The sequence below is a fragment of the Otolemur garnettii genome, unplaced genomic scaffold (genome assembly GCF_000181295.1).
Source record: "Otolemur garnettii isolate 467f Iridium unplaced genomic scaffold, OtoGar3 scaffold00002, whole genome shotgun sequence".
Classification (NCBI taxonomy): domain Eukaryota; kingdom Metazoa; phylum Chordata; class Mammalia; order Primates; family Galagidae; genus Otolemur; species Otolemur garnettii.
Genome location: NW_003852397.1, coordinates 13,460,157 through 13,487,514, shown reverse-complemented (window position 1 = coordinate 13,487,514; position 27,358 = coordinate 13,460,157). Strand labels below are relative to the sequence as shown.

The window sequence follows — 27,358 nt, the reverse complement described above, 5'->3', positions numbered from 1 at the left end:
AAGGAAGGCGGGGCACCAGTCACACCCTTCACACACTTCTCTCTTTCCTCCTCTTCTTCGCATCAGCTCCTGTGATTGTGGACAAAGGAAAGGAAAAGCCACAATCAGGAAGGCCTGCAGTCTTCTTCCTCACTGGTCATTGCTGCGGCTCATGCAGCTCCAGGATGCTCAGCTAAGAAAGCTGCCCAGGTGCCAGTGTCCCGCTAAGATTTGGCCGTATATTCTGTACACCCTGTCCCTCCCCTACACCAACCCCCTGCCACATTTCTCTGATGTACTCACTTCTTTGCTGCAGTGTCTGCCACTTCTGATGAGAATGGCACCATCAGTCTCGTGCCCTCTTGGCCAGTGCTGTCAGGTCTGCAGGCGTAGGCAGGCTGTTATCTTTTGTACTTCTTCAGATCGCAAACTTCAGCAAAAGGTTCTGGCCACATCTCCATCTGACAGTCCTCACCAACATCCTGGTATCGTTCCCCAGTGGTTTGTTTTCCTTCTAGCTTTTCCGCTTGGTAGCAGATCTCTTAGCTTAAGAATGCCCAGCCTCTTAAAGAGGTCTGGGGCTTTGGGGGCTGCTTTTCCTCTTTGACACCTTTCAGTGGGCTGGGAATGGGGGTGTCTTGTACAGAACAGTTCTCTGGGTGGCCTTGGACTATTCTTGCTTGTAGTAAGGGTGGAATGTGTTAGAATGTATCATCATTCTGAGACAAGGAAGAGGAACTAGTCAGGACAGCCAGGGCTCTGTTCCCTCCTAGAAATAGGATGTTCTTCACTTTAGCCCAGCGTGTCCCATTGCCCTGGGATATGAGCCCAGGACAAACTACTTTTAGGGTCCCTCAGCTACAGTGCAAGTGAGGCACAGGCAGATGAGACGCCATCCTCCCTGAGCAGCTGCCCTAGGCCTGGGGGATGTGCTCCTCATGAATCCTGTGCTTCTGTTGTCCCTTGCTGCCTGTTTATAAGTAATAAACCTACTCCTCGTAATTTGTCGTGTATGTGTGTTCTATCTCACTGGGCTCAGATTTCGTAAAACTGCAGTCCAATATGCAGGCTCAGGTAGTAAGCAGTGTACAGTGAACCTGCTGTGCAGCTAATGATTGCTCCCAACTTTTCTGCCCTTAAGAAGGCGGTTCAATGCCTTTTTGTTCTCAGCCTCAGTTCTGATACAACAGGAAAACCTCACTGGATTTCTTGCTGTGTACCTCAATCCAAAGCTGTGGAAGTCTCTTTCTTCTAAAGATTTTTCTTATTTTGTCATTTCAAAAAAGGTGTAAATATGACACTTTCAGGAATGGGGGGTTAGAATATGTATAAGATTTGTATTTTTTTTTTTTTTTTGAGACAGAGTCTCACTTTCTCACCCTCAGTAGAGTGCTGTGGCAGTGTCAGACAGCTCACAGCAACCTCCAGCTCTTGGGCTTAGGTGATTCTTTTGCCTCAGCCTCGGGACCCGCCACCCTTGGGGCCGTCGCCCTACTCACTGAGCCACAGGCGCCTCCCAAGATTTGTATTTTTTAAACATACTTAACCTCACCCCCCCCAAACTCTACCATGGACAGAAAAATGCAGAAAGAGTTGTGCAGCTTCAGAAAGATGTTCAATCCGAAACACGAGGACAGTATTTGATTTACTTTTCAATTTACAAATTGCTTTACGTTACCTTAACTTAATTTTCATAACCCGTATATGAACTATGTAGGACAGGTGGAATCATCTTGATTTTACAGAAAAGAAAAAAATGTTAAAGAGATTATCAGACAATTAAGGGTAGTGAGTACGGGGGCTGGGCTCTGATTCAACAGAACCAGTTCAGCCTGCTAATCCTCTTACTCTCTTCCCTGACTCCTCAACTGTAAAGTGGAGATGGTGCCATGGAGAATGACATTTGTGGCTTCATTTGACCATGGTAAGGAGTGAGGTGATAACTATCAATGTGCTTATCTCATTGTCTCTGGTTAGTAGCGAGTGCTCAGTAATTTAATCTACTGTAGAAAAAAATGAGGCAAAATCTCTAGACACTTTTTTTCAAAGGACATATACCACATTTTTCATTCTTGACAGTTGTGACCTTGTGGTTGAACCAGTACAAAGAGCTCTTTAAAAGGATCATTTTTTCATTAAAAGGTAAAATCCTCTAAAATCTTCTCAGCTTCAACTGCTGAATCTTGAAGCATAAAGGATAGCAATGTTGAGAAAAAAAATTGACTCAGACAGCAAACTTTGGTATTAATTAGGCCACATTCCAAGAAGAATAGGACTCAGTGCAAGAATTTAAAATGAAGATTATTTAAAATATAGTCTTGTAAAATTTGTGATCCCAAAGAAGATGACTGTAATTTTTACTTAATATTTGTAATGATATCCTTGCCAATGAATGCACAGAACCTTCAAACTGAGAAAAAAAGGAAAGGTAGAAAGAGATGCTTGGAAACACAACAAGCTGAACTTGTCAATCATCTTCTCGAAAAGAAAATGAAAAGAAAGAAAAAGAAAAAAGACATGCAGTTCAGGTAGTTCCCATATGCTCCTGCACCTCCACATATGTACAGCCTACTCAGCTATCAACATCTTGACAAGGTGGTACCTATATTGACACATCGTTATCTCCCAAAGTCCATAGTTTACATCGGAGTTGACTCTTGATGTTATGCATTTGTTGGGTTTTAAAAAAATGTATCATGAAATGTATCTACCATTGTCGTATTATTGTAGTATTACCACCCTAAAAATCCTCTCTGCTCCTCCCATTCATCTCTCTCTTTTTGCCCACCCCTGGCAAACACTGATTCTTTTAGTCTCTCCATAGTTTTGCTTTTCCCAGAATGTTACACAGTTGGAATCACATAATACATAGCCTTATTAGCAACATGAAATACACATCTAGTAATATGCATTTAAGGTGGTCCATGTCTTTTCCTGGTTTCATGCCTCATTTGTTTTAGTGCAGAATAAATAAAAGTTTATCGGATGTACCACAGTTTATCCATTTGGGCACTTGCGAATAAAGCTGCTATAAACATCTGTGTGCAGGTTTTGGTGTGAATATAGGTTTTCAACTCATTTGGGTAAATATCAAGAAGCGTAATTGCTGGATCCTATGAGAAGCATATGTTTAGTTTTGTAAGAAACTGCCAAACTGTCTTCCAATGTGGCTATACTATCGTGCATTTCCACTAGTGATGAATAAGTGTTCCTCTTGCTCCACATCCTTGTCAGCATTTGATATAGTTAGTGTTTTGGATAGTAGGTGCAAATTTTAATTTGCAATTTCCTAACGACTATGATGTTGATATCTTTTCATATACTGATTGGCCATCTGTCCTACTGTCTTTAGTGAGGTGTCTATTCAGGTCTTTTGCTCATTTTTTAAAATCAGTTGCTTGTTTTCTTATTGTTGAATTTTAAAAGTTCTCTGAATGTTTTAGAAAACACTTCATTGCAACTATTTTCTCTCATTCTCTGGCTCATCTTCTAATTCTCTTGAAAGTGTCTTTTGTAGTGCAGAAGTTTGAATTTAGTGATCCAACTTATCAGTTTTTATCATGGAATGTACCTTTGGTATTGTAGTTAAAAAGTCATTACCATACGCAAGGTCATCTATGATTTCTCTTATGTTATCTTCTATGATTTTGATAGGTTTGCATTTTACATTTAGGTCTTTGATCCATTTTGAGTTATTTTTGTGAGAAGTATAAATTCTATACCTAGATTAATTTTTCACATATGGATGTTTAATTGTTCCAGACCAATAGTCAAAAAGACCATCTTTGGGGTGGTGCCTGTGGCTCAAAGGAGTAGGGCGCTGGCCCCATATACCGGAGGTGGTAGGTTCAAACCTGGCCCTGGCCAAAAACTGAAAAAAAAAAAAAAAAAAAAAGACCATCTTTGTTGCATGTGTTGGTTGGCTTTGTTCCTTTGTCAAAGATCAGTTGACTGTGTATATTGAGGTATATTTCTATGCTCTCTCTTTTGTTCCCTTGATTGATTTGCCTTTTCTTTTGCCAATATCACACTGTTTTGATTACTATAACTTTATAGTAAGCTTTGAAGTTGGATAGTATCAATCCTCTAGCTGTTCTTCTCCTTCAGTATCAAGTTGACTATTCTGGGTATTTTGCTTCCCTGTATAAACTTTAGAATCAGCTTCTTTATAGCTACAGAATAACTTGGTGGAATTTTTGTTGGGATTACATTGAATCTATAGATGAAGTAGGAAGAACTGACATCTTGACAATATTGAGTTTTCCTTTCCAAAATCATGGAATATCTCTTCATTTATTTAGTTCTTGAATTCCTTTCATCAGAGTTTTATAGTTTTCCTCATATACGCATTGTGCATATTTTGTTAGCTTTATACCCATTTGTGGTTCTAATGTACGTGGTTTTCCATTTTCAATTTCAAATTTTACTTGTTCATTTCTGATATATAGAAAAGAGATTGACTTCTGTATATTAACCTTATATCCTACAACTTGCTGTGATGGCCTACTAGTCCTGGTAGTTTTTTGTTGATTCTTTTGGATTGTCTACACAGAAATAAGGACAGTTTTATTTCTTTTCAATCAACATATCTTTTATTTCCTTTTCTTGTCTTATTGCATTAGCTAGGACTTTCAATATAATGTTGAAAAAGAGTTATGTGAGAGGACTTCCTTGCCTTGTTTCTGATCTTAACAGGAAAGCTTTTAGTTTCTCACTATTAAGCATGATATCGCTTGTAGGCTTTTTGTCAATATTCTTTACCAAGTTGAAGAAGTTCCCTTTTATTCCTAGTTTGTTCAAAATTTTTAATTATAAATGAATGTTGGATTTTTTCAAATGCTTTTTCAGTGTCTATTGATATAATTGTGTGACTTTTCTTTTTTTAGGCTGTTGATGTGACTGCATTCATTTATTTTCAAATGTTAAACCAGCCTTGCATGCCTAGGATAAATCTCACTTAGTCATGATGTATAATTCTTTTTACACACTGTTAGACTAAATTTGCTAATATTTTGTTAAGTATTTTTGAAACTGTGTTCTTAAGATATATTAGTCTACAGTTTTCTTTCCTTGTAATGCCTTATTTGATTTTGGTACTAAGGGCATGTTGGCCTTATAGAATGAGTTAAAAAGTATTTTATCTGCCTCCTTCTTCTATAAGAGATTCTAGAGAATAAGTATAATTCCTTCCTTAAGTGTTTGGTAGAATTCTGAAGTGAATCCATCTTGGCCTGCTGTTTTTAGTTTTGGAAAGTTATTAATTATTGGTTTGATTTCTTTAATACATACAAGCCTGTTTAAATTGTTTATTCCATCTTGTATGAGTTTTGGCAGATTGTTTTTTACCCAAGGAATTGGTCTATTTTATCTAAGTTATCAAATTTGTTGGCATATGGTTGTTCATAGTATTTCTTTATTATCTTCTTAATATTCATGAGATGTACAGTGATGTCCTCTTTTCCGTTTCTGGTATTAATAATTTGTATCTTCTCTTTTTTTCCTTAGCCTGGCTAGAAGCTTATCAATTTTTATAGATTTTTTTCAAAGAACCAGCTTTTGATTTTGCAAATGTTTTTTCTATCAATTTCTTGTCATTGATTTCATTGACTTTTGCTATACTATTATTTCTTATGTTTACTTTGTATTTAAAGTGCTTTTCTTTTTCTAGTTCCTAAGGGGGAAATTAGATTATTGATTTTAATCTTTCTTCTTTTTAATATATATGTTAAATGATATAAATTTCATCTAACCGTCATTTTCATTGCATTCCACAAATTTTGACAAATTGTATTTTTATTTAGTTCAAAGCATTTTTTTATTTTCTCTTGAAATTTCTTCTTTAACCAACATGCTGTTTAATCTTAAAATGTTTCAGGATGTTTGTATCTTCTGTTATTGATTCCTAGCTTAATTCCTCTGTGGTCTGAAAGCAGACACAGCATGATTTCTCTTTCTTTATATTTGTTAATGTGTGTTTTATAGCCAAGAAAGTGATCTTTCTTTGTGAATGTTTCATGTGAATTTAAAAAGAATGTGTGTTCTGTTGTTGGGTGAAGTAGTTGATAGATGTCATTGTTTCCAGTTGATTGATGATGTTATTGAGTTCAACTTTGTCCTTACCAATTTTCTGCCTACTGAATCTGTCTATTTCAGTTAGAAGGGTGTTGAAGTCTCCAAGTATACTAGTAGATCCATCTATTTTTCCTTGCATTTCTATCAGTTTTTGCTTCACATATTTTGACACTCTGCTAGTAGGTATATACATATTACAGACATTTTATCCTGGAGAATTGACCATATTATGCAATACTTCTCTTTATTCCTGAGAATTCTCCTTGCTCAGAAGACTGCTCTATCTGAAACTAATATAGCTAGATTTACTTCTTTATGATTGCTGTTGGCATGGTACATCTTTTTCTATCCCTTTACTTTGAATCCATACACATAGTTTTATTTAAAGTTGGTTTCTTGTAGACAGCATATATTTGGATTGTATTTTTCAATACACTTTGACAATCTATTTTCATTGGTGTGTTTATACAATTTATGTTTAAAATTATTATTGATGTAGTTAGATTAATATTTACCATATTTCTTGCTTTTTTTCTATTTACCATATCACTTTTTTCCTGCCTTTTGTGGTTTTAATTCAGCATTTTAAATCATTCCATGCTTTCTTTTGTCTTAGCATACCAGTTATACTTTTAAAATTATTTTTAGTGTTTACCCTAGATTTTCAAATATGTATTACAAATAATGCAAGTCCATTTTCAAATAATACTACACCTGTGTGTGTGTATAGTATGTGCTTTGTTTAAAAAAGATCGACTGATTTTACTGTCTAAAGGATAAAATTTCCTGTAAGACAAAAGTCACCATAAAGGAAGCCAAAATAAAAATGATAGTTTGAGATAAAATACTAGTAATGTGTCTGACAAAATAGAGATAATATCTTTACTGTACAAAGACACCCTACAAATTGATGTTTAGAAAAAAAAAAGAACTCAATTTTTTAAATGGGTAATGTATATAAATAGATAATTAACATAAGAGAAGATGCAAAGGCTACCAATATATAAAGACATGCTGAATCTTACTAGTATTTAGGAAAGTGAAAATCAAATCAATGAGATACCATTTTTTCTCTCATCAAATTGGCAGAAAGTAAGGACTGAGGATAATGCTGATGACTGCATGGAATCAGAAACCTAAAAACACTGCTGATAAGAGTATGAATTGATACAACACTTAGAGATAATAGTCTTTGTAAAATTATTCAGTAAGATCTATTAAAGTAAAAAATATACACACTGAACACAGGGATCCCACTTTGGAATTTCAGTACATTTCCAACTAAATGATTTTCATGAGGTATTTTTCATATAGTACATGGAAATCTATTGCCTCTTCAGACAGTAGGTTCACTGTAGCATTTGTAATTTTTGTGAAAAAACAAAAAGTGCAATCAGTAAATGCTAAGCAAAAAAAAAAGAATGCTGTAAGCCTGAATAACGGTGACCCAATACAGGGTGGGAAAGTTGTTGGGGCGGGTTGGGGGGTTGGTGATAGGGAAGAGAATATGTGGAGCAGAATGACTAAGTATTTTTCTGAAATCAAGATAGATTGGGTTAAAAGCACTCCTAATCTAAAGGCAATCATCAGTGACTGTTTTGAAAGCTGGATAATGGTCATTAAATCAAATCTTTTATATTGGATATCTGAAAACAGTGTTTTGTTGAAACCTATAGAGAATATTAAAACAATATCTTTCCTTAACAAGAAAAAGATAGGGGAATCTATCATAGCAGCTCTGTCCTGTCAAAAATAGATACTATCTATAATAAAGGCAAGCCTAGGGCTCAGAGACAGTACTAGTAAGATTCCTGATTCCTGGATCAAACTGCTAAGATAATCCATTTTTATAATGAGGATGACACAATTCCATGAGGTTTATTCTCACAAATCTGTGCTTTGGAGCACTTTTACCAATCCCTGAGGTTTTAGACTGATAAGCTGGCAAGAATCTCATTTTCAACACTCACATACAATTATGATTATGTGAGAGAAAACATTGGGTTTCTGGGTGACTTGTAAAGATAGTAGTTATTCCATTTGTGTGCATATTTGGCTATGCAAGTTTAGCTAAGAGCAAAAATATCAAATTAACTAAATGATGAATGACATGACGACGCCATGACCCCTGACAAAGTACAGCTGTAAAAATATAATCATTATTCAGTTTCTTAGCACTGATGAAGCCCATGCAACCTATAGAGAAAAGGTAAGTGAGAGGTAAACACCAGGAGAGTCTCCCCACCCCCTATTCTTCTCATATCAATGACTGTTTTATAATGAGACCAGAAATTTTGGCTACAGCCTCAACAGCAGAGCATTAATTGTTAAGGAGACATAGCAAACAGCTACAGAGATAAAGGACTTCTTCTGAGGAAGGAGAGTTTTCTGAGCATCAGCCTTGAAGTTTTCTTTCCCTTCTAAAGCCAAGATATTCATGGACCTCGTTCCTCTGAAGTGAAGGAGAAGGCTCACAAATGCAACCAAGCAGATTTTGAGCAGACTTGTGAGCCCCTTTGCAAAGGCATTAGCTGAAAGTCTAGACAAGTCTATAGCAGTCCCTGCTATTATATATGCTGCATAACAGAAATTTATAAAGTCCATGAGAAAAACCCTATAAAGTTCACAAATTCTGAGTGATTCTGAGAAGAAACAAAGAACAACTTTTGATGAAAATATCAGCTCTGATAAGAACAGTAATTTCAGGTGAAACCGTGTGCGTGCCAGACACGGTCACCACTTCCTTCTTTTCAGTTCATTCATGAGTTCTTGCTTATCAGATTCCAAACCAGGATGACCATCCCACTCTAACCCAAGGCTGAATGACAGACTAGTTCTTCACCTAAGAACAAGAAAACCCTTAGTGGGGGCACTTTAAAGCCTTCAGCTGGGACTTGTATGACTAAGGGAGCAGCCAGTAAGAGGCTATGCCCAGGCAATGCTCAGTTTTAACTCTTGGCAGGCCTAAGTGGACATAATTTGACAAGCTGGAGTAGGGGGGTGGTCCATGGGCTTTCAGCATGGACATATACCGTCCACTGCATGACCCTAGGCGCATCATTTACCTAGACCACCACATGACTGGTGTGTATTAAGCAATGTCAGATTTGCAAGTTATGGGGGCAGATAGAAAAATGTTTCTCTTCCATGTAGGTTTAATTCAAAAGAATTAACTATTAGGTGAGCCTAGTTGGCTCATGCCTATAATCCTGGCAGTCTGGGAGGCAAAAGTGAGAAAATCACTTGAGCCCAGAAATCTACGAATGATATATAGAGACTCCCATCTCTACAAAAAATAAGAAAAAGTGATGGCACATGTAGTAAAAATAAGATGGAGTCTGTCAGACCAGAGCAGACATGACACAACTGGTGTGGTCAGTTAGGTCCTGCCTGACTTTCACCCCCTTCTCCCACTCTTACTGTTTTGTAAATTTAGCTCTCACCCTAAAGATGCCTATCTTGAGTAGTTTAGGTGCATTGATTTAGGAGACTAACTTTAGAATTAGAATATTATTTTGGATCATGAGTTATACTGATTATTGTTTACTATGGATCATGGGTTTGGCCAATTATTAAGATAAGGGTTACCATGGTGTTCACTTTGAACTCAAATGTATACAACTGTAAAGTTAGAAATGGAAGAACAGAACAGTCTTGCAGAGAGGCTACTCTCACTGTTCTCCAGAATCCCTGGCTTCTGACAAAGTTTGGTGGACCTATCCCTATCTCTGCATATTGGCTGACAGTGACAGGTGGCCACACCCTCTTCATCCAGTGAAAAAACTAGCCCAGGATGATGGCACATGCCTGTAGTCTCATCACTTTGGAGGGCTGACACAGAAGGATCACTAGAGCCAGAATTTTGAGGTTGCAGTGAGCTATGATGATGCCACTACACTCCAGCCTAGGCAAAAGAGTAAGGCCTTATCTCAATAATAATAATGATTATTACTAACTCTATGAGGTAGTGCTATAATCCCCATTTTATAGATGAGGAAACACTAAAAGGTATCAAGAAAAACTATCCTCTGGAAGTGTATCTGTACATATCTACCCCTAAGCGATCCCTTTTCTCAGCCCAAGATGACTGTCCTTTCTCCATCTCCAAAGAGACACTCAACCTGCACTCACCATCCTGGGTCTTAAAACATTACCTCAGATTTTTATTTCATTTTTCCTTCCAGATTTCACCTGCACAACATGCCAATCCTGGTCTCTAATTGTTTTCCAAGATTGAAAGGTAATTCTCTAATTCAGAAAAAGTGTCTCCAGGAGTATCAGTGAATGATAATTAGGCTTTCAAAACTTCCTCGTCCTTTTCTACTTTGTCCTTTTCTCCAATTTTTCTTTTTCCACAAATGAATCAAAACCCCAATCAAATGAATGGGCCGATAAATAGATTCTGTTAAGAACTAAATGTGTCCCTTCAAAATCCAGCTGTTAAGCCTTTACCCCCCAATGCGACTATGGATGGAGACAGGGTTAAAATTAAATGATGTTATACGATGTTATAAGAGTGAGGCCCTAATCGTACAGGCCTGTTGTCCTTATAGAAGGGAAAGGGAAACTAAAGAGCATTTATGTAGTCTCTGTTAGTCATTTTTGGGGGTTTTTTGGTTGTTTTTCTTTTTTTGGCCCAGGGCTGGGTTTGAACCTGCCACCTCCGGCATATAGAGCAAGTGCCCTGCTCCTTTAAGCCACAGGCGCCGCCTCTTAATCATTTTTTTTACTCTCCTTCCCTGTGTGCCCAGAGAAGAGACTGGGGAGAAAAGCCTCACTAGAAATCAATGCTATTAGCTGGGCGTTGTAGTGGGCACCTGTAGTCCCAGCTACTTGGGAGGCTGAGGCAAGAGCATCACCTAAGCCCAGGAGTTGGAGGTTGCTGTGAGCTGTGACACCACAGCACTCTACCAAGGGCAATAAAGTGAGACTCTATCTCTAAAAAAAAAAAATCAATCCTGTAAGCACCTTGATCTTCAACGTCCAGCCTCCCAACCTGTGAAAAACTAAATGAGATGTTGTTATTGGCACTGGGGCAGATGAATACAGATACTTTATTGAACTTTTCACTGTTCTAGACATTTTTTGTGAGTAGAATGCACTGAGTGAATCTCACATTGTTGTAAATGCTATAGTCAAAGGGTACCAGACATATCAAAAACCTCGGTGCAATCAGGTTCCACCTCTTCCAGTATGTGTAAACCTGACAGTGACTTCACCCCATGAGTTTTAGCTCTCTCATTTGTAAAAGACTAGATTCTGTCTCAAGGCTCTCACAGCTTCAAAATCCTGATTATGACGTCAGTGAATATAAGTTGTTATACATCATGTATTATTAGTCTCACTTTGAAAGGAATGTACGTCTAGCTACCTATGTTGGAAGAGTCAAAGCCCCACCCAATAACAAGAAAAGTCATGTAAGAGTTCTCTGAGTCCTGTGCTTGTGTGCTCTACGTAGTTGGCATACGTGTCAGTGTGCCAGGGAGTACAAGAAACCACAGCATAAATACAGCTCTTCTCCAAGGAGTATCAATTTTATAAAGATCTTGAAAGAGAAAAACATGGACATAAAGCAAATAATGCAAAATTTATGTAAAACTTGTAGTTAAAACATGACACTCTGGAGAAAATTCTAGCTTTCTGATGGTCATCTTTGCTCATCCACTCAATCTCTATTATTTACTTTCTCTCTCACTGTGGGTATTTTGATGAAAAATGTTATGAACTACTGCAACAGATATATCTTACTAGTTGGAATAAGACCTAATTTAAATAGGGCTTCTGATTTATTTGCGAGTACGTTACATTATATCCACAAGTGGAATGATAGAAAAAAGTTATTCCACAATCACACTGCTAGCCTCTAACAGGCAACTCTCAAGAGCCTAGATACAGTTAATCAAAAAGAAGGCCCTGTGGGGATTGTGGGCAGCTCAGGGAGACCTGAGTACAGTCAAAGCCCAACTCTTCAGTAAGATCTTTTAGGGACATCTCTACTATTAAGGATGCTTATTTACATTGCCCTTTCTTGTTTCCCTTTAATCTGAGTAAGACTGTCAAATAAGACCTGCTGTTTGCTCAGTCACCCATTAAACACGTGACTTAAACTAAGCCAGTTGGCCTCTCCCTCCAAGTACATGAATCTTGACGCTGAAAATAGAGTGAGGTGTTTCCATTCTGTGAAGAGGGTCTGATGAAGCTGAGGGTCTCTCCATTATGTCCTTCTGCCTGGGGCCCTGGAGCTTTTCTGATCCCTGTGTTTTCTAGGTTCATCTTTTCCTTAGATCCTGTGAATGAGTCTAATTCCTTACAGTAAGTTCTTTCATGCTTAAGCCAGTCAGAGTCTGTTTTTACTGTTTGTAGCCCAGAGCCCATAGTGTGGGCCTATGCTGCCAGCTTCATATACATAATTCATCACTTCTTTTTTGTTAAAATGAACTACAGTATTTGCATGAAGTTAGTCATAGAGTGATTTTTATTTGGCATTGCTTAGGTTTCGGTATAAAGCACAAACAAATAACCTTTAAAATGGAAGGAATCCTACATCTTCTTACTCGTGTCCTTTTCTGTTATCCTCCCCCATCTTCACTTCTCTAAATCCTCATTTCATTTTTAAAACAAAAAACAAAAATCAGAAACCACTTACAGAGAGAGTTTTGCTTATCTAAATGTCTGTTAAGAGACTAAACATAAAACCATTTTCTAAACTATAAACAAAGCTCATAGTTAATCTATTTCATAATCATCATAATCGTCATCCAGGCTGATCCTGACACTGGAGGGGTCTTCCGGTTTTGATTTCTTTTTGGTCTCCTTGCTTTTCTCAGTCAGGCGTAGGTGATGCTCACATTGCCTCATGATCTTCTTGGAAGACATCCAGCTCTCCCCTTGCTGTTCAGCTGGGGCTGCACACTGTCCTCCCCTCACGTCTGTGCCCTTGGCCTTCAAGACCTCCCTTGCTCTTAGGAGACTGCAGGTACAATTCCATGGATTTCCATCCAGGTAGAGGTGCCTGAGGCGAGGCAGACCCTCCAAGGCTTTGAGGTCTAAGGCAGAGATCTTGTTGTTCCTAAGGTTTAGGACCTGAAGCTGCTTGAGATCCCTGAGTTCTCTCTCAGCAATATCTGCGATCGCATTGCCTTTCAGATCCAGTCTGGCTAAGGTCCCTGGGAGCCTGCAAAACATGAGAATAGGATAAAACAAAGGTCAGGCCCATTGTTTTTCAACTGCCAGGGCAACAGAAGCTGAGCAGCACAATTTCTGTACTTTTCTGTACAGTTCTGTCCCTTCGCAGGCTAAGAAACAAGGTTAATTTGAGAAAATTAATTAGAAGCACAAATCTCAGTCTTAGTCTATAGGTATTTAACTCTTTCTCATAAGCCTTATTTTCTACCTTCTGATTTTTCTGGTTCCTATTCATAAAGCTCTTTAATTTTTTTTCTTGTGAAATGTTATTAGTTACTCAAACTGATAAGAAAAACACTATGCTGGGCACAGTGGCTCATGCCTATAATCCCAGCACTTTGGAAGGTCAAAGCGGGAGGATCATTTGGGGCCAGGAGTTTAAGCTCAGTGTAGGCAATATAGCAAGACAAAAACTGATAAAACATTAGCTGGTCATAGTCGCACATGCTTGTTGTCCCAGCTATTTAGGAAGCTGAGGGAAGAAGATCACTTGAGCCCAGGAGTTCAAGGCTGTAGTGAGCTATGATCATGCCCCTGTTCTCCAGCCTGGACAAATAGAGCAAGATCCTGCTCTTTAATAATAAAGAAAAAGAAAAATCATGGATGGAGATGAAAATATGAAAAAGTATTCTTCAGGAATATAAAAGCAAATGAAAAAATAATGGAATGGTTTAATGTATCGAATTAAAACATGTTTGGTTTTATTTATTTATTTGAGACAGTCTTCACTTTGTCACCTTTGGTAGAGAGCTGTGGTGTCACAGCTCACAGCAACCTCAGATTTCTGGGCTTAAGCATCCCAAGTAGCTGGGATTACAGGTGGCTACCACAACACCCAGTTATTTTTAGAGGCAGGGTCTCACTGTAGGTCAGGCTGGTCTTGAACTTGTGAGCTCAGGCAATCCACCCAGAGTGCTGGGATTACATGTTTGGTTTTAAATTTTAGAACTTACTGCTGCTGAGGGGAGTAACTGCTGTTGGTGGGAATGTATATTGGTACCGTTTTGGAAAGATTTTGATAAGTTGCATAAAATTTTAATAATATCGTGCTTTTTGACCTAAATAATAGAAAGTGGACTATTTTATGTGATTATAAAAATCAGGTTTTTGAATAGTTTTTAAAATACTACTTCCATGAAAAAGTTGTAGGTTTTTTTTTTCTCAACGCAGTCTCACTTTGTTGCCCCTGGTAGTGTGCGGTGGTATCATAGCTCGCAGCAGCCTCCAACTCTTGGACTCAAGCGATTCTTGCCTCAGCCTCCTGAGTAGTTGGGACTGTAGGTGCCCGCCATAACCCCTGGCTGTTTTTAGAGACCAGGTCTTGCTCTTGTTCAGACTGGTCTCAAACCAGTGAGCTTAGGCAATCCACCTGCCTTGGCCTCCCAGAGTGCAAGGATTACAGGCCTGAGCCACTGTGCCTGGCCTGAAAAAGTTTTTTTAACTACGACTCAAAAGTCCAGTCGCTGTGGAAGAGCAATATATCAACTATGTTAAAAAAGAATAAAAGACGAAACTGAGTTTGGCAAAAAACATATGCGAAGTCAAAAGACAAATAATAAACTGTGGGAATATACACTATCTGACTCTTCTATCACAAAGAGCTAGCCTTTCTAAGATATAAAGAGCCCTTAAAAATTAAGAAGAAAAGATTTGAAAATAAAACAGAAAGTGGTCAAAAAGCATGAAAAGAACCTTTAAGCTTTTAATCTCAGAATACAGAAATAAAAATTAAAATTACATAGGGATGCTGTTTCTCCCATATCAGATCGGTAAAAATCCTAAGCCTTGGCAATTCATTCTGTGGGCAAAGCTGTGAAAAATAGAAGTTCTCATACATTACTGGTGGGGTAAACTGGCACTGCCCCTGTCGAGGAGAATTTAGCAAAGCCTAACAAACTAATGATATAGGTACCTTTAGCCCAGCGATCCCACTTTTAGACATAACCCTGCAGGTATGACTCTCCCGATACGAACAATATATGTGGCTTTTCTAATGGTGCTATTATACTTGTAAGAGCAAAATATTGGCAACAATACCTGAGTACTTGTACTTTTTGAGTATTTTAAAGCACTAAGCATTTAAAGTGTCTTCTTAGATAGAGTAAAATTTACCTAACAAAGTAGATAATTTTATCAGGAAAAATCACTTTATACATTCTAACAGCTTATTTTGTGCATATACCAGCTTATCTAAGGTGAATTTCTAAACAGTATACAGAAAATCTCTTACGTATAGTCCCCTTCTTCACCCGGCAAGGAAAGGTAGGCTATTAATAGATTGTGTAGCAGCAAGCAAGACTCACTTCCCATGGCAGAGGACAACAGAGCCTAACTGGGGAGAGGTTTCATGGCGTAAACTGAAAAGTCAGCAAATCTTGCCTTCTTGGGCTGTTCTATTTACCAGTATGTGACCTTAGGTAATTTCTTTCACTTCTTAAATCTTCCAATTTTCCACCCTGTGGTTGAAAGTGTTTAGTACACAGAAGTCACATAACAGATGTTAGATAATGAAAATGAACAAAAAATCTTTTTCTTCTAGACAAGTACAGCTATTCAGTTCTAGGCTGAGGATCTAAAAATTGTGCCTGTTCTCAGGTATAACGTTTGGTTTTTTCCTTTCTTTTTTCTATGGAAGTTAAAACCTAATGACATTGTAAGAGAAATCACTAATTATCCTAGTTTTGTTAGTTCCTGATATGACTTGTCTTTATGTGTCTGATTTATATAAAAAGGTAGCCCTGATTTTAACCCAAATATGTTTCAGGAAATGCTACCATGTTCTTTGAATGGCTATCACCGTTTAAAGTAAAAAGGGGTATAGTATAGCTCATTTTGCCAGTAGATGGCCCTTGCACATCAGATGAAATGCTAACTGCATTAGGCTGTAGAAAGCTATTCTGGATTTGAATTATCCAGAGTAGATAAAGAAGAGATGATCTAACTTGTATTTGTTCACTAAACTGCAGACTGGTGAACTATAAAGCAGGAACAAGGGAGGCCCAGCTTTTAAGCCTTCTAAGTTCTAAGCCTGCGGTTCTCAACCTGTGGGTGGCGACTCCTTTGTAACAAGGGGCATTATCGCGGCATTAGGAAGGTTGAGAACCACTCTTCTCAGCAGGATAGTGTTCGATTGATAATACGGGATGTTCCAAAGGTCACCACATATACAAGTTCAAAAAATTAAGTTTGCAAATTCATTGTAGAAAAAGTGCTCTATACATCATTGCTGAACATCACTATGATCACTTTCAGGGCACTCCCTTGGGAAACTATGTGCTAATGCCAGGGCCTAGTCTACTCTTCAAAGCAATCTTGGAACTCTTTTTCTGGAATGGACATCAGAGTTCTCATCATGTGAGTTCTGACGATTAAATCTGTGAACTCATCCTAGAAGAGGTCCTACATACTTGATGGCTGCATATCTTCTGGTCACCAGATAGCCAAGGGGACTATTTGAAGGTGACCATAGTGATATTCAGCACTGAGCTGTGTAACACTTTATCCAGGATGAGTTCACAAACTGTCCAACTTCATAAGAAAATGGGAAATTGTAGTTAACTATACCTTTATTTACAAAATATTCATTGCAAAATTTTACAAAATATTTCTCTATGTGTTAATGTATAAATATTAAAAATATTAATGTAATATACTGTATGAGTTTGTTAATGTTTCCTATCTATGGCACCCTATAGAATAAATCGCAAAGGCAGGATCTTGCAGAGGCTAACATTCCCTGGCTCTGAACTTGGACTACTGCGCTTATATCCTAACTCCACCATTTAATGATGATATGACTTTGACCAAGTTTCTGAATACCTCCAAGCCTTCATGTCCGAGTCTGTAAAACAAGGTAGGTAAAACAAAGTACCCACCTTCACTGGATTGTTGTGTGGAGTAATAAGGAATCATGAATATATCCAAGTTCATTGTTGGTCTTAGTAAGCACTTAATAAATGTTAGGAATTATTTTCTAACTCATTAGTGTAATGAGGCAGATGTAATAGTTATTGGATATATGTGTACCTAAAACCATATACATTATTCTCTTGATGAAGTATACAAGAGATGTACAAGAGATGGTAAATAAAAGGATTTGTGGAGATTCCATTTGTGACAGGAGCATGTTGCCTGTGTTTACAGTGTATTTATAGAAAACTAAATTTTATAGTGTAGATACTATATGTGAATAAGAAACATGCAAGTAAAAAAGGTGCACAGTTTAAAGCTCATAATAAAAAGTTTAACAATCCAAATGTAAAGAATAGGCAGGTAGGTTTTAATTCTTTATCAGAGGAAAACCACAGAGAAACTTTTCTGGGTCATTTCCTCTTTCGAATACAAAAAAACAAAAAACTTAAAAATGACAAGAGCTTTGCTGTCAGAACTGGCCAAGTATTTTGACAGAGCAGATGATGTGTTGCATAATTTAAGCCTCATAGGAAAAGCCCATTCCCACCCCACATTATTTGCCTTGTCTGTGGCCCAGTATTCTCACATTAAACTCAACTGAGAAGCCTCTCAAAAATACTGATACCTGGGCCCCAACTCTAGAGTATGCAATGTAATTGGTTTGAAATGAGGCCTTGGCATGAGTATGTTTTATTATATTTCTGCAGATAATTGTAATGTGAAGCTAGCTTTGATACCTATAGCTAGTTGGCTCATGCTTGCAATTCCATTATACATACCATGGGGTAAAAGCATTGTGCTTTCTGTACTCACCTATACCCAGGCAGGAGCAAATAATCGACTTTTCACTCATCAAACCTAGCAAGATTATTTCAACAAATGCTTTATAAAAGTCACATTAGTAGAAAAGTCCACTGAATGCACAATTTTGTCCGTGGCTGTCATAACCTATGTCATGTCCTTATATGATATAGTCACTCACTCACTTGTTTTGTAAGTTTTTATTTTATACACTGCTTTTTTTTTCACCGCTTTTTTTTTAAGGGGTGTTCAGTAATAGATTATGAGGCTTGAAACACAGTAGAGAAGTTATTTAAGTAACAAGTACTAGAGTCTTGAAACACTTCAGGCATGTTCATGTTCTTCTTGCCTAGAGGCCTTTGTATGGTCTGTTCTTCTGTCTAGAAAATTTCTTCCTAAAAATATCTTCATAGCTAATCCTTCACCTCCTTTAAGCCTTGCTCAAAGCTTACCTTTTCATGGGTACCATGTTTACTGTATGTAAAACTGCAGCTAGCCATTCAACCCTCTATGCCCTTGAACCTGGTAATCATGCCTCTTTTTGTTAACTATAACACCTAACACAGTCTAAAGATTATGTATTTTTCTTGTGTATGACATTTATCATCACTCTTCCCCTGCTAGAATTAAAGCTGCAAAGTACAGGAAGTTTAATCTCTTTTATTACATTTACATATCCCAAGTGCCTGGTAAAGTACCTGGCATGTGGCAAGTCTAAGTTCTGAAAACATGTTTTTTAATTAAATTAATTATACCTGCTTATATATTAAAAATTACTTTCAAATCATCTTCAGTGTGTACATTTAAAATACTGATTTATGTCAGGAAAATCACTCTTTGATTTTGGTAACTGTGTACAGTTACCATACTATGTAATAAAAAAAATCCCTTTCAACTAGAAAATAAAGAACATCTGTACATATCAAAGATAATTCTTCCATTTCCCATTGATAAAAAATTATTGTAACAAACAATGAACTTAGGCAAATAGAGTATGATAGGATTTTCCAGAAGCCAGAAGTTGATATATTAATTATGAGAAATTTGGTAATTCTAATAGGGCAAGAAGCCATTCTTTTCAATGAAGTGCTAAAAGGAAAAAGACTCCATTTGCAGACATGTATAATAAATAATATGCTCTCTCTTTAAAGAGAATAACAGTTTCATCTATCATTTAGTACTTTAAAATGTAGATAAGAAACAAAATTTAAATAAATTAGATCAATTAATGCAAATGTACATTAAATTACAGATTATGAGTAGTTAAGGGAAACAGGTACAGTGGGCTGGGCATAGAGACAAGGATATTTGAAAAGAGTAATTGTCAGAATGTGTGTATGTGTGTGTGTGTGAGAGAGAGAGAGAGTGAGAGAGAGAGAAAGAGAACTGGAGGGATAGTTAAAAACAGAAGGTAAGACCAAAGATAGACTCACCATCTCATACAGACAAGTAAACAGAGCCGTCTCTTAAGCCCTTTGAAACTCACAGCACTGAGAAGAATCTGAGGCTCCTCAATAAGTAATCCAAAATAAATAAAATATTACATTATAAAGCTTTAATTTTTTCTCCATAATTTCAACTTCAATGTTTTTAAAATACAAATATCTTACTGTATTTTCCCCTTCATTTTGCCTGGTGTCCTTGGCTTGCTAGTGGCTAAGCTCATGCCAAGTTTGCCTATTGGGTACCTAGGCCATATGCATATTTAGAAACCAAGATGTACTTTTTACAGTGTCTTCATACTATGTTTGCTAATATAGACATTACCTACTGGTGTCTCGTCCCACAGGCAAGATAAATTGAGTTAGTACAGAGCTCCGTTTGAGGGCTGTGGATTCCAAAAGACTTGTGTAAAACTTTTATCCCTATACTCTTTATATACCTGGTCATATCATTTATGTTTGCTCTAATTTTCTTGCTTGTGTAATTTCCGCATCGTGTGTAATTTCTGCATCGTCTCAATCTTGGGACAATTTTTATGGTAGCTATAACAACATACGCACTTACCTTAGCGGTATGGACAACAGCAGATTCTGCTCCAGGGCCAGGTTGGAGAGCTGAGAACACCTCTGAAGGGCTCCAGCTTCGAACCAGCTGACAATGTTGTTGTCCAGGAACAAATGCTTCAAATCTCTGAGGTCTTGGAAGTCTTGTGCTGTAACTCTCTGAATCAGATTATTGCTACAGTCAAGTTTTTGTAACCTGGCTGGTAGTCTCAGGGGCAACGTTTGAAGCCGGTTTTGGGATAACTCCAGTGTGGTTAAATTGGCAAGGAGCTGTGCCCCATCAATGGAAGAGAGTAAGTTTTCTGACAGGTAAAGGTGAGAAAGATTCTCCAAGTGTTTTGTATCTCGAAAACTTACCACCTTAAGCTGGTTTCTCTCCATCTTTAAAGATAGCAAGGATTTGGGTAGATTAGTAGGCATTTTAGTGAGAAAATTACCACTGAAACTGAGAAATTGCAAAGACTGTAGAGAATTAAAGAAGTTATCTGGTATGAGATACAGCTTATTGTTCTCCATGCTCATGTGTTTCAGATGGGGAAGCGTCAGGGGCCCAGCTACAGACTCCACGTTGTTGCTATCCAGCATTAAACTTTGCAAACTGACCAGGGGGGAGAGCGTGCTGGGAGAGAGCGAAGAGATCAGGTTGTTTTTAAGTTCAAGGATTTTTAGTTTCTTCAGTCCTTCAAAATCTGATCCATGTAGGACGTTTATTGAATTATCATTTAGATTTAACACTTCAAGACTGGCTGGGAGAGCACCGGGGACTCGTCTTAACTTATTTTTCCAGAGTTCCAAGGTCTTCAAGGTACTCATAGCTTTGAAGGTGTCGCTTTCTACAGACTCAGTTCCACTGGCCAGCAGAATAAAATCTTCTAGAGCCAATACTCTGATGAAGTGAGAGAGCTACAAGAAAGGTTGGGGCAGGTGAGAGGAAGAAAAGCAATAAGTTAAGATTGCTGTGGAAAATATACCACATACATTATCGTTACAATACTAATGATACTTCAGATTTCCCCTCAGGTTCTATTTAAAATTATCTCTTGAGGGGCGGCGCCTGTGGCTGAAAAGGGTAGGGCGCCAGCCCCATAAGCTGGAGGTGGCGGGTTCAAATCCAGCCCCTGCCCCAAACTGCAAATAAATAAATAAATAAAAATTAAAAAAAATTATCTCTTGAAAAAGATTGAAACTCAAGTCCTGACTACTTTTATTTATGATTGCTGACACCAGTATAAAATACCAAATATATTCTAAGCACTTTTATACTATATATATATATATTTTTTTTTTTTTTTTTTGAGACAGAGTTTTACTCTGTCTCTCTGGGGTTGAGTGCAGTGGTGTCATCATAGCTCATAGCAACCTGACTTTTGGGCTCAAGCAATTCATGCCTCAGCTACCTAAGTAGCTGGGACTACAGGTGCTCGCCTTGATGCTTGGCTAATTTTTCTATTTTACTGGAGACGGGCAGGGTCTTGGCTTACTCAGGCTGCTCTTAAACTTCTGAGCTCAAGCAAACCTCCCTCCTTGGCCTTCCAGAGTGCTGGGATTACAGGCATGAGGCACGGCACCCGGCCTACTTTCACACACTATTGATAATGTATAATAATCACCAATTTTTACTGCATGTTCTCTGACCCAGAAAATTCACTTCTAGGCAAAGTGCTTACAAATTGTACAACAATTCACTCACTAGGATGTTCTTTGTTGTATCATCATATAATAATAACCAAAAATTGAAACGCTCTGGTAATCTTTCAGTTCTAACTCTAGGGGGCAAGATTACAAGGGATTTTCCCTACCTAGCTACATTTTGCCTTGTCTAGGTTTTTAAAGCTATGAATTAACTTTTAAAAAATGTTTGCACTTTTCAAAAAGCATTAAAAGTAAAAAATTTTTGCACATGGGAGGGACAAGGATGGGGAGAGGATTGGTAAAAATTTTGTTCTAAACAAGTGCCTAGGTAAAGAAATAATGAGATAAGATTTCTAATCTCTCCTATGTGCTTAAGAGTCATCTGCACCCAGTCCAATTTTCACTTCCTTTGACGCTCCTAGTACTTTTGTTAAGTCTTACCCTGGAATGTTTTGCTTTTAATTCTAACTTCTTTTTGACTTTATAATAAAAAGGATGTATAGTTTTTATCAACTGTCTCCAAAATAATCTCTTGTTATTCGGGGAGTACAGTTCTTTCCGTTCATACATGAGTTCAGTAGTTGCTTCCCTAGCTGCAAAGACAATCTCATTTAGTGAAAGTAGCACCCAGAGCAGCTTTGAGTTGGAATTATGTGTGTTGTATGCCATCTGAGAGAGCTAAGATGACACAGTTCAACACAAATGTAACGATGTATTTTTGTGAATAAGAATTGGCAGAAAAATAATTAGTATCCTAGTCTTAAGATTTGTTTTCTAAAGTTGATACTGTGGGTCATTTTTGTGAACAGCCTGATGTTTTTTTTTTTTCCTCGAAATAAGCAAGTCCTTATTAAGCCAGACATTTGTAGAAACAAAATAAAATAAAAAAATTTAAATGCCCTAGAGTCTGCTATCACTAGGATGCACATATCTGAGAAATATTTTCAACTATCTTATGTTTTGGAAATGAACCTACCTGTTCCCCATCCCCAGTTTGCACTTCACCAATAAAGAAAATTTATATAAAAAAAGTATACATGTGTCTCCCTCTATCTCTGTGGAGCAAAGAGTTCGTTCATACATATAACCCAGACCGGATGCTACTCTTCTCCTAGAATTAAGGCAATTCTAAATTCTGAGCTGACATACTTTCTTCATGTTTTGCAAATTCTCCTACCTCTTCACGTGTCTGCCAACCTTCCCACGGATACCCACCACTCTTTCTCAACAATGTAATCATCTATATGTGGTTCTATGAGTAAAGTTATGTTAAGGCAGAAAAGAGGAATTGTTCCATGTTTTTTTCAGGTCAATAAATCTTCACAAAATATTCAACCTGCTTTAGAATTCAATTAAGCTGTAATTATTAGTGTATAATTTTACATATCTTACCACCTTCAGTTTCTAAATATTTGACTTAATTATGCAGTTGCGCCCTTTTATATAATACCAGTGCATGACTAATGCCTTCAAAGTCAGTTGATTTTGCATCACATATTTATTACAGGTACTGTATTTTGCTATGTATAATATGCTCCCATGTATAACATGCACCTATGTATTTGTCTTTCTGTTTGTTTGTAGGGTTTTTTGTTTGTTTTTGTTTTTGAGACAGGGTCTCTCTCCATGGCCCAGGCTAGAGTACAGTGGTATCATAATGGCTCACTGCAACCTCCAGCTCCTGGGCTCAAGTGATCCTCCTGCCTTGACCTCCCAAAGTGCTAGGATTACAGGTATGAGCCATGACACCCAGCCTCAATTTGTCTTGAATTCTATTTATAAAGTATACAGACTGAGGTAAATCATAGATAGACGTCATACTCTTAACTGAATCCAGTGGATAGCTGTTTTCCTTTATTAAGAATTGAAAGCATTTTCTTTTTTCTCCATTTGATTACTATTAATTAAAATGGCTACCATTTCCTCTGTATTGACTATGATTAATCTGTGCAAAGCCCTATGCACAAGCATGATTAGTACCTTTTCAAAAAGGGTAACTAAGGCTCAAAAAGGTGAATTACTGTCCAAGTACATCCTCCTAGCAAGGAGAAAAGGCAGGCCTATCCCACCTTCATCTTACCTCAGGGTGTCCATAAAGTTCGTGTGCAACTTAAAATAGTCAAAGCATTTTATGGATACCCTGTATTTTTAACCTTACTGCGATCACATCTATTTAGCTAGGGAAAACAGAGTGAGGAAAACTGCTGGTTTTCAGCTTGGGTTTACAGAGCTGACAAAGGGGAAAAACAATTCTGCCAGATGTTTCTCCATTCCCCTGTCCTAAGCTGGTGTGCTTAAAAGGTGTGGAAAGAGGTGCTTTTGCCCTAGAGATACCTTGGGGCTTCTGGCAGCTTCTTCCAGCGTTGCTGAAAAAGCAAGGCAGGGGAAGGGGAAGTTGGGCATTGAGTAGCACCTTCCCCATGTGAAGCTTTCTGGTTTGTTTCTAGTTTCAGTCCTGGGCAGGCCAAGTAGCAGAGAGCGAGCCGTATCCCCTTCTCAGGCGCCTTATAAGTCGAATGCACAAGACACTGACAAATGTGCAATGTGACAGTTTCAGGCCTGTGTGAACCAAGCCAGCTGGGAGTTTGTAAAACAATGTTTGAGTTTTGGATGATGTTGAGGGAGCGTAGGGAGAACGTGACCAAGAAGATGCGACAGAATAGATTGGTAACACTGCAGACTTGGATGAGGTTGGAGACTTTGAGGGGTGGTTCCAAATCATCTGGTTCTGTGATCCTGTCCACCAGTGCCCAGCTGTCCAGGTACGGGAGAAACAAAGGAAAGTTATCCCCCTAATTTAATACTGAGGCTTTGCTGGACAGGTGTGGAGACAGTTAATTGTGAGACGCAGAGGGAGAAAGGGTAGGGAAAGAAGGTTGATAATATATACACTGATCCCCTGGAAGAACATGAGTCAATCTAGGGTTTGAAGTCTTCATGAGGTGGAAAGATAAGTATGAAGGGTGGTAGCCGAAAGGAAAGGAGATGATGACCGGTACTCCAGATTTTCTAACTGAAGAAGTTCCAGGTGACAATAAGGATTATGATACATGATTCTTACATAACTAAGAGATATGATAAAGATAATTGAGATAAAGTGGAAATAAAAGTGTTTTTTTGTTTGTTTTGTTTTTTTATGAGCTCAAGGAAGTATGAGACTATGATATGACCAGCCATCCATTTGGACACTAAAATCCCCGACCAAGTTGCAGGACTTAGGATTGAGGGGAAGACGATAAACCAGTAGTGACAAGAGGCACAGGATGAGACATAAGAGCAAAAAGTCTTACAGCCCACTGGCACAAACCTCAAAGAATGGCACTTTTTACAGATAAATAGAAAAAGACCCTCTTTTCTGGAGGGTAGGAACTGTGAATTTTTCATCTTTTATTCTTAGCCTCAAACACAGCATTCACAGTCTCAAACACAATATATGAACAAGTATTATAAACATTTTAAATTGTGGCATATATTATGTTCATTAATATATATTTATATTCTTATATATAATTTTTATTATTATTAATCTAAGGATCCATTTTAACATAATTTTTTCTTTAAATACAGGCACTTGATTCTATGGATTTAAACCAAATAAGCAGAATATACATTGTATTCACCAAATATAAATGCAGTATGGTTGTTTAAAACCAAAGTGTTTTTAAAAGAAAAACGTTATTGGCCAAAACTTTGTAGCTCCTTGGCAAAACAATTCCTGTCTTTCATCACCTTTCTGTGAGGAACTGTCCTTTCAAGAGACAATTAACTAGGTTAAAGTCAAGGAAACAGCAATATCGCTGTGCCTTGCACCTAAACCAATGACAAATTAACTCATTTAATAACTTAATTTGATAAGAGGTATAGTTTCATCTAATTGACTACAAAGTAGCAGTGTGAGATTGTTACTGGGATTAGTTGACACTCTAGCTCACTAGGCATCTCAAGTCCTCAAAGCAAATATTGAAGCATCTTGCCCTTTAACCAAGTGTCTTGCTTGAACGCTCAGACCTAACAGGGTCAGACTCGCTATCTGGCATTATGCACTGCAGGGTTACAAGAAGAAAGTAAACAGACAGAGACAAGACAACTGTGCTTAGTGAGCCTGCATATAAATACCATACCACACATTTTAAACTCTGTGTTTATGTCACACTGAAATGGACATTTCTTAACCAAACGAAGGGACAGAGTGTCTCTATTTGAAGGAAAGATGGATTCACCTGCTGCCTTTCAGAAGCTCACGTGTTCTTATCTTGGAATTTGAATCTATAAGACAGAAGCAGTGACTAGTAAAGGGAAAATGAGAGAGCCACGTAATTTTCCATCAAGAAAGTGCCTGGAATTGTCTACTAATCCAGCTTTCTTTGTCATTTCATGAAAGCAAAAAGGGAAGCTTCTAGACTTTTTAACAACTTGCCTAACATGGATGTCAAGTTAGTGAGAAAATTAGAATGAGAATGTTAGTCCCTTGATGTGTTTCAATATAAAGGTATCGAATATACCAAGGATGATATGACTTGAATGTTCCTTCAAGTTATGAAAGTCAGACAACTCTATAGCACTCACTTCAGTCCCCTCTGCATAGGTGGCATAAAAATAAAAGTAATATTTAAGAGCTTGTAGAAGGAGAACTGCAGTTAACTGGGCAAAACAAAACCCATGTATGTCCTCTGCACAGGTTTCCACTGGCTGACAGGTAAAGTTTGTATGAGTTATTCTGCTATGCTAGGTTCATTTTGGTAGTCTTCTGGTGCTCCAAGTGTCTTCTGCCCTCTATGGCATAAGTAAAACTACTTTTTACCCTAAGGGGAATATTTTTAACTCTGGGGACATAACATGGCAATATACTTGTTAAGCAACAGCCATTGCCACTTGGCAACAACATAGTTTTTTAAAAATTTTTTAGTAAAAATAAAAATATCCTTAACTATAGATTCTGACTTTGTTTTTCTGCTTCCCTAAAAATAAACATCCAGAAGCTTCTGCCCATCTCAGCAGTACAGAGCAAGAGGAGAGGTGGTGCCATTACTCTGACTTAATAACCAGCTCTTTTAAGGTATGATGATTTAAAATAAGTTTAACAATCCCACCCTGTCTCCCATAATAAGATTGCAGCCACTTGAGTGCGGGATGACATAATTACCTGGAGGTGTTGAATTTTGCTGTGGCTAATGTAGAGCTTCTTGGTGGTGGAAGGAATGCCTGATGGCACCTCCATCAGTCTGTAGCACTGCACCAACTGCGCAGAATCACAGCTGCACCGTCCGGGACAATGAGGACTGAGACCATTGCTAAGAGGGAGCAAAACGAGGAAAGCATAAAGCAGACGCATCTTCCCAAACAGGGGCTCAGGTAGCAGGCGTGTTTGGGTGCCGTCTCACTCTTTATACCATGAAATCTGATAATAGAATCTTCTGAATGTGTACTCTGTCAATGTAAGAAGACAGGACAGAAAAAATTCCCAATTTGCCTGGGTTAAAATGTTAGCAACCCGTTACAAAGAAGAAAGGGCTTAAACATTGATAAGCTGCCTTAATATTTGTAGGTGAGCAAAACTCTATGTTATTTATGGCCGGGAAGGCTAATCTGCAAACACCTGTATTATCTGTGGTTTCCTTGTTTTGCCAAATGTGACACTAGGGAATTAGTGGGAAAAGACAAAGAGCTGTTTTATAGTGGGCCATAAAACCTGTGAATTTTCTGTGACCCTATATTAAAACCATTTTTGTAGGACTGAAACACGCAGGTGTTTTCTTCTCACATTAAGTGGA

At 37.8% G+C, this 27,358-nt stretch overlaps 1 protein-coding gene across 1 annotated transcript; it reads right to left on the bottom strand.

Moving 5' to 3' along the window:
* Positions 1–12,777: 12,777 nt before the first annotated feature.
* LOC100964603 (nephrocan-like) lies at positions 12,778–26,919 on the bottom strand. Its single transcript, XM_003781624.1, has 3 exons — positions 26,731–26,919; positions 19,957–20,858; positions 12,778–13,225 (listed from the first exon to the last, which is right to left on the bottom strand). Exons 1-3 carry the CDS (start codon positions 26,917–26,919, stop codon positions 12,778–12,780), a joined length of 1,539 nt encoding a protein of 512 aa, XP_003781672.1.
* Positions 26,920–27,358: the final 439 nt, after the last annotated feature.

Excerpts from the sequence above, each read along its gene's own strand:
- LOC100964603 (XM_003781624.1), bottom strand. The coding sequence starts at position 26,919 with ATGCGTCTGCTTTATGCTTTCCTCGTTTTGCTCCCTCTTAGCAATGGT. Across the intron at positions 20,859-26,730 it reads GCAAAATTCAACACCTCCAG|CTCTCTCACTTCATCAGAGT; the intron begins GTAATTATGTCA and ends CCTTTCTTGTAG. Across the intron at positions 13,226-19,956 it reads CTGTTGTCCATACCGCTAAG|GCTCCCAGGGACCTTAGCCA; the intron begins GTAAGTGCGTAT and ends CATGTTTTGCAG.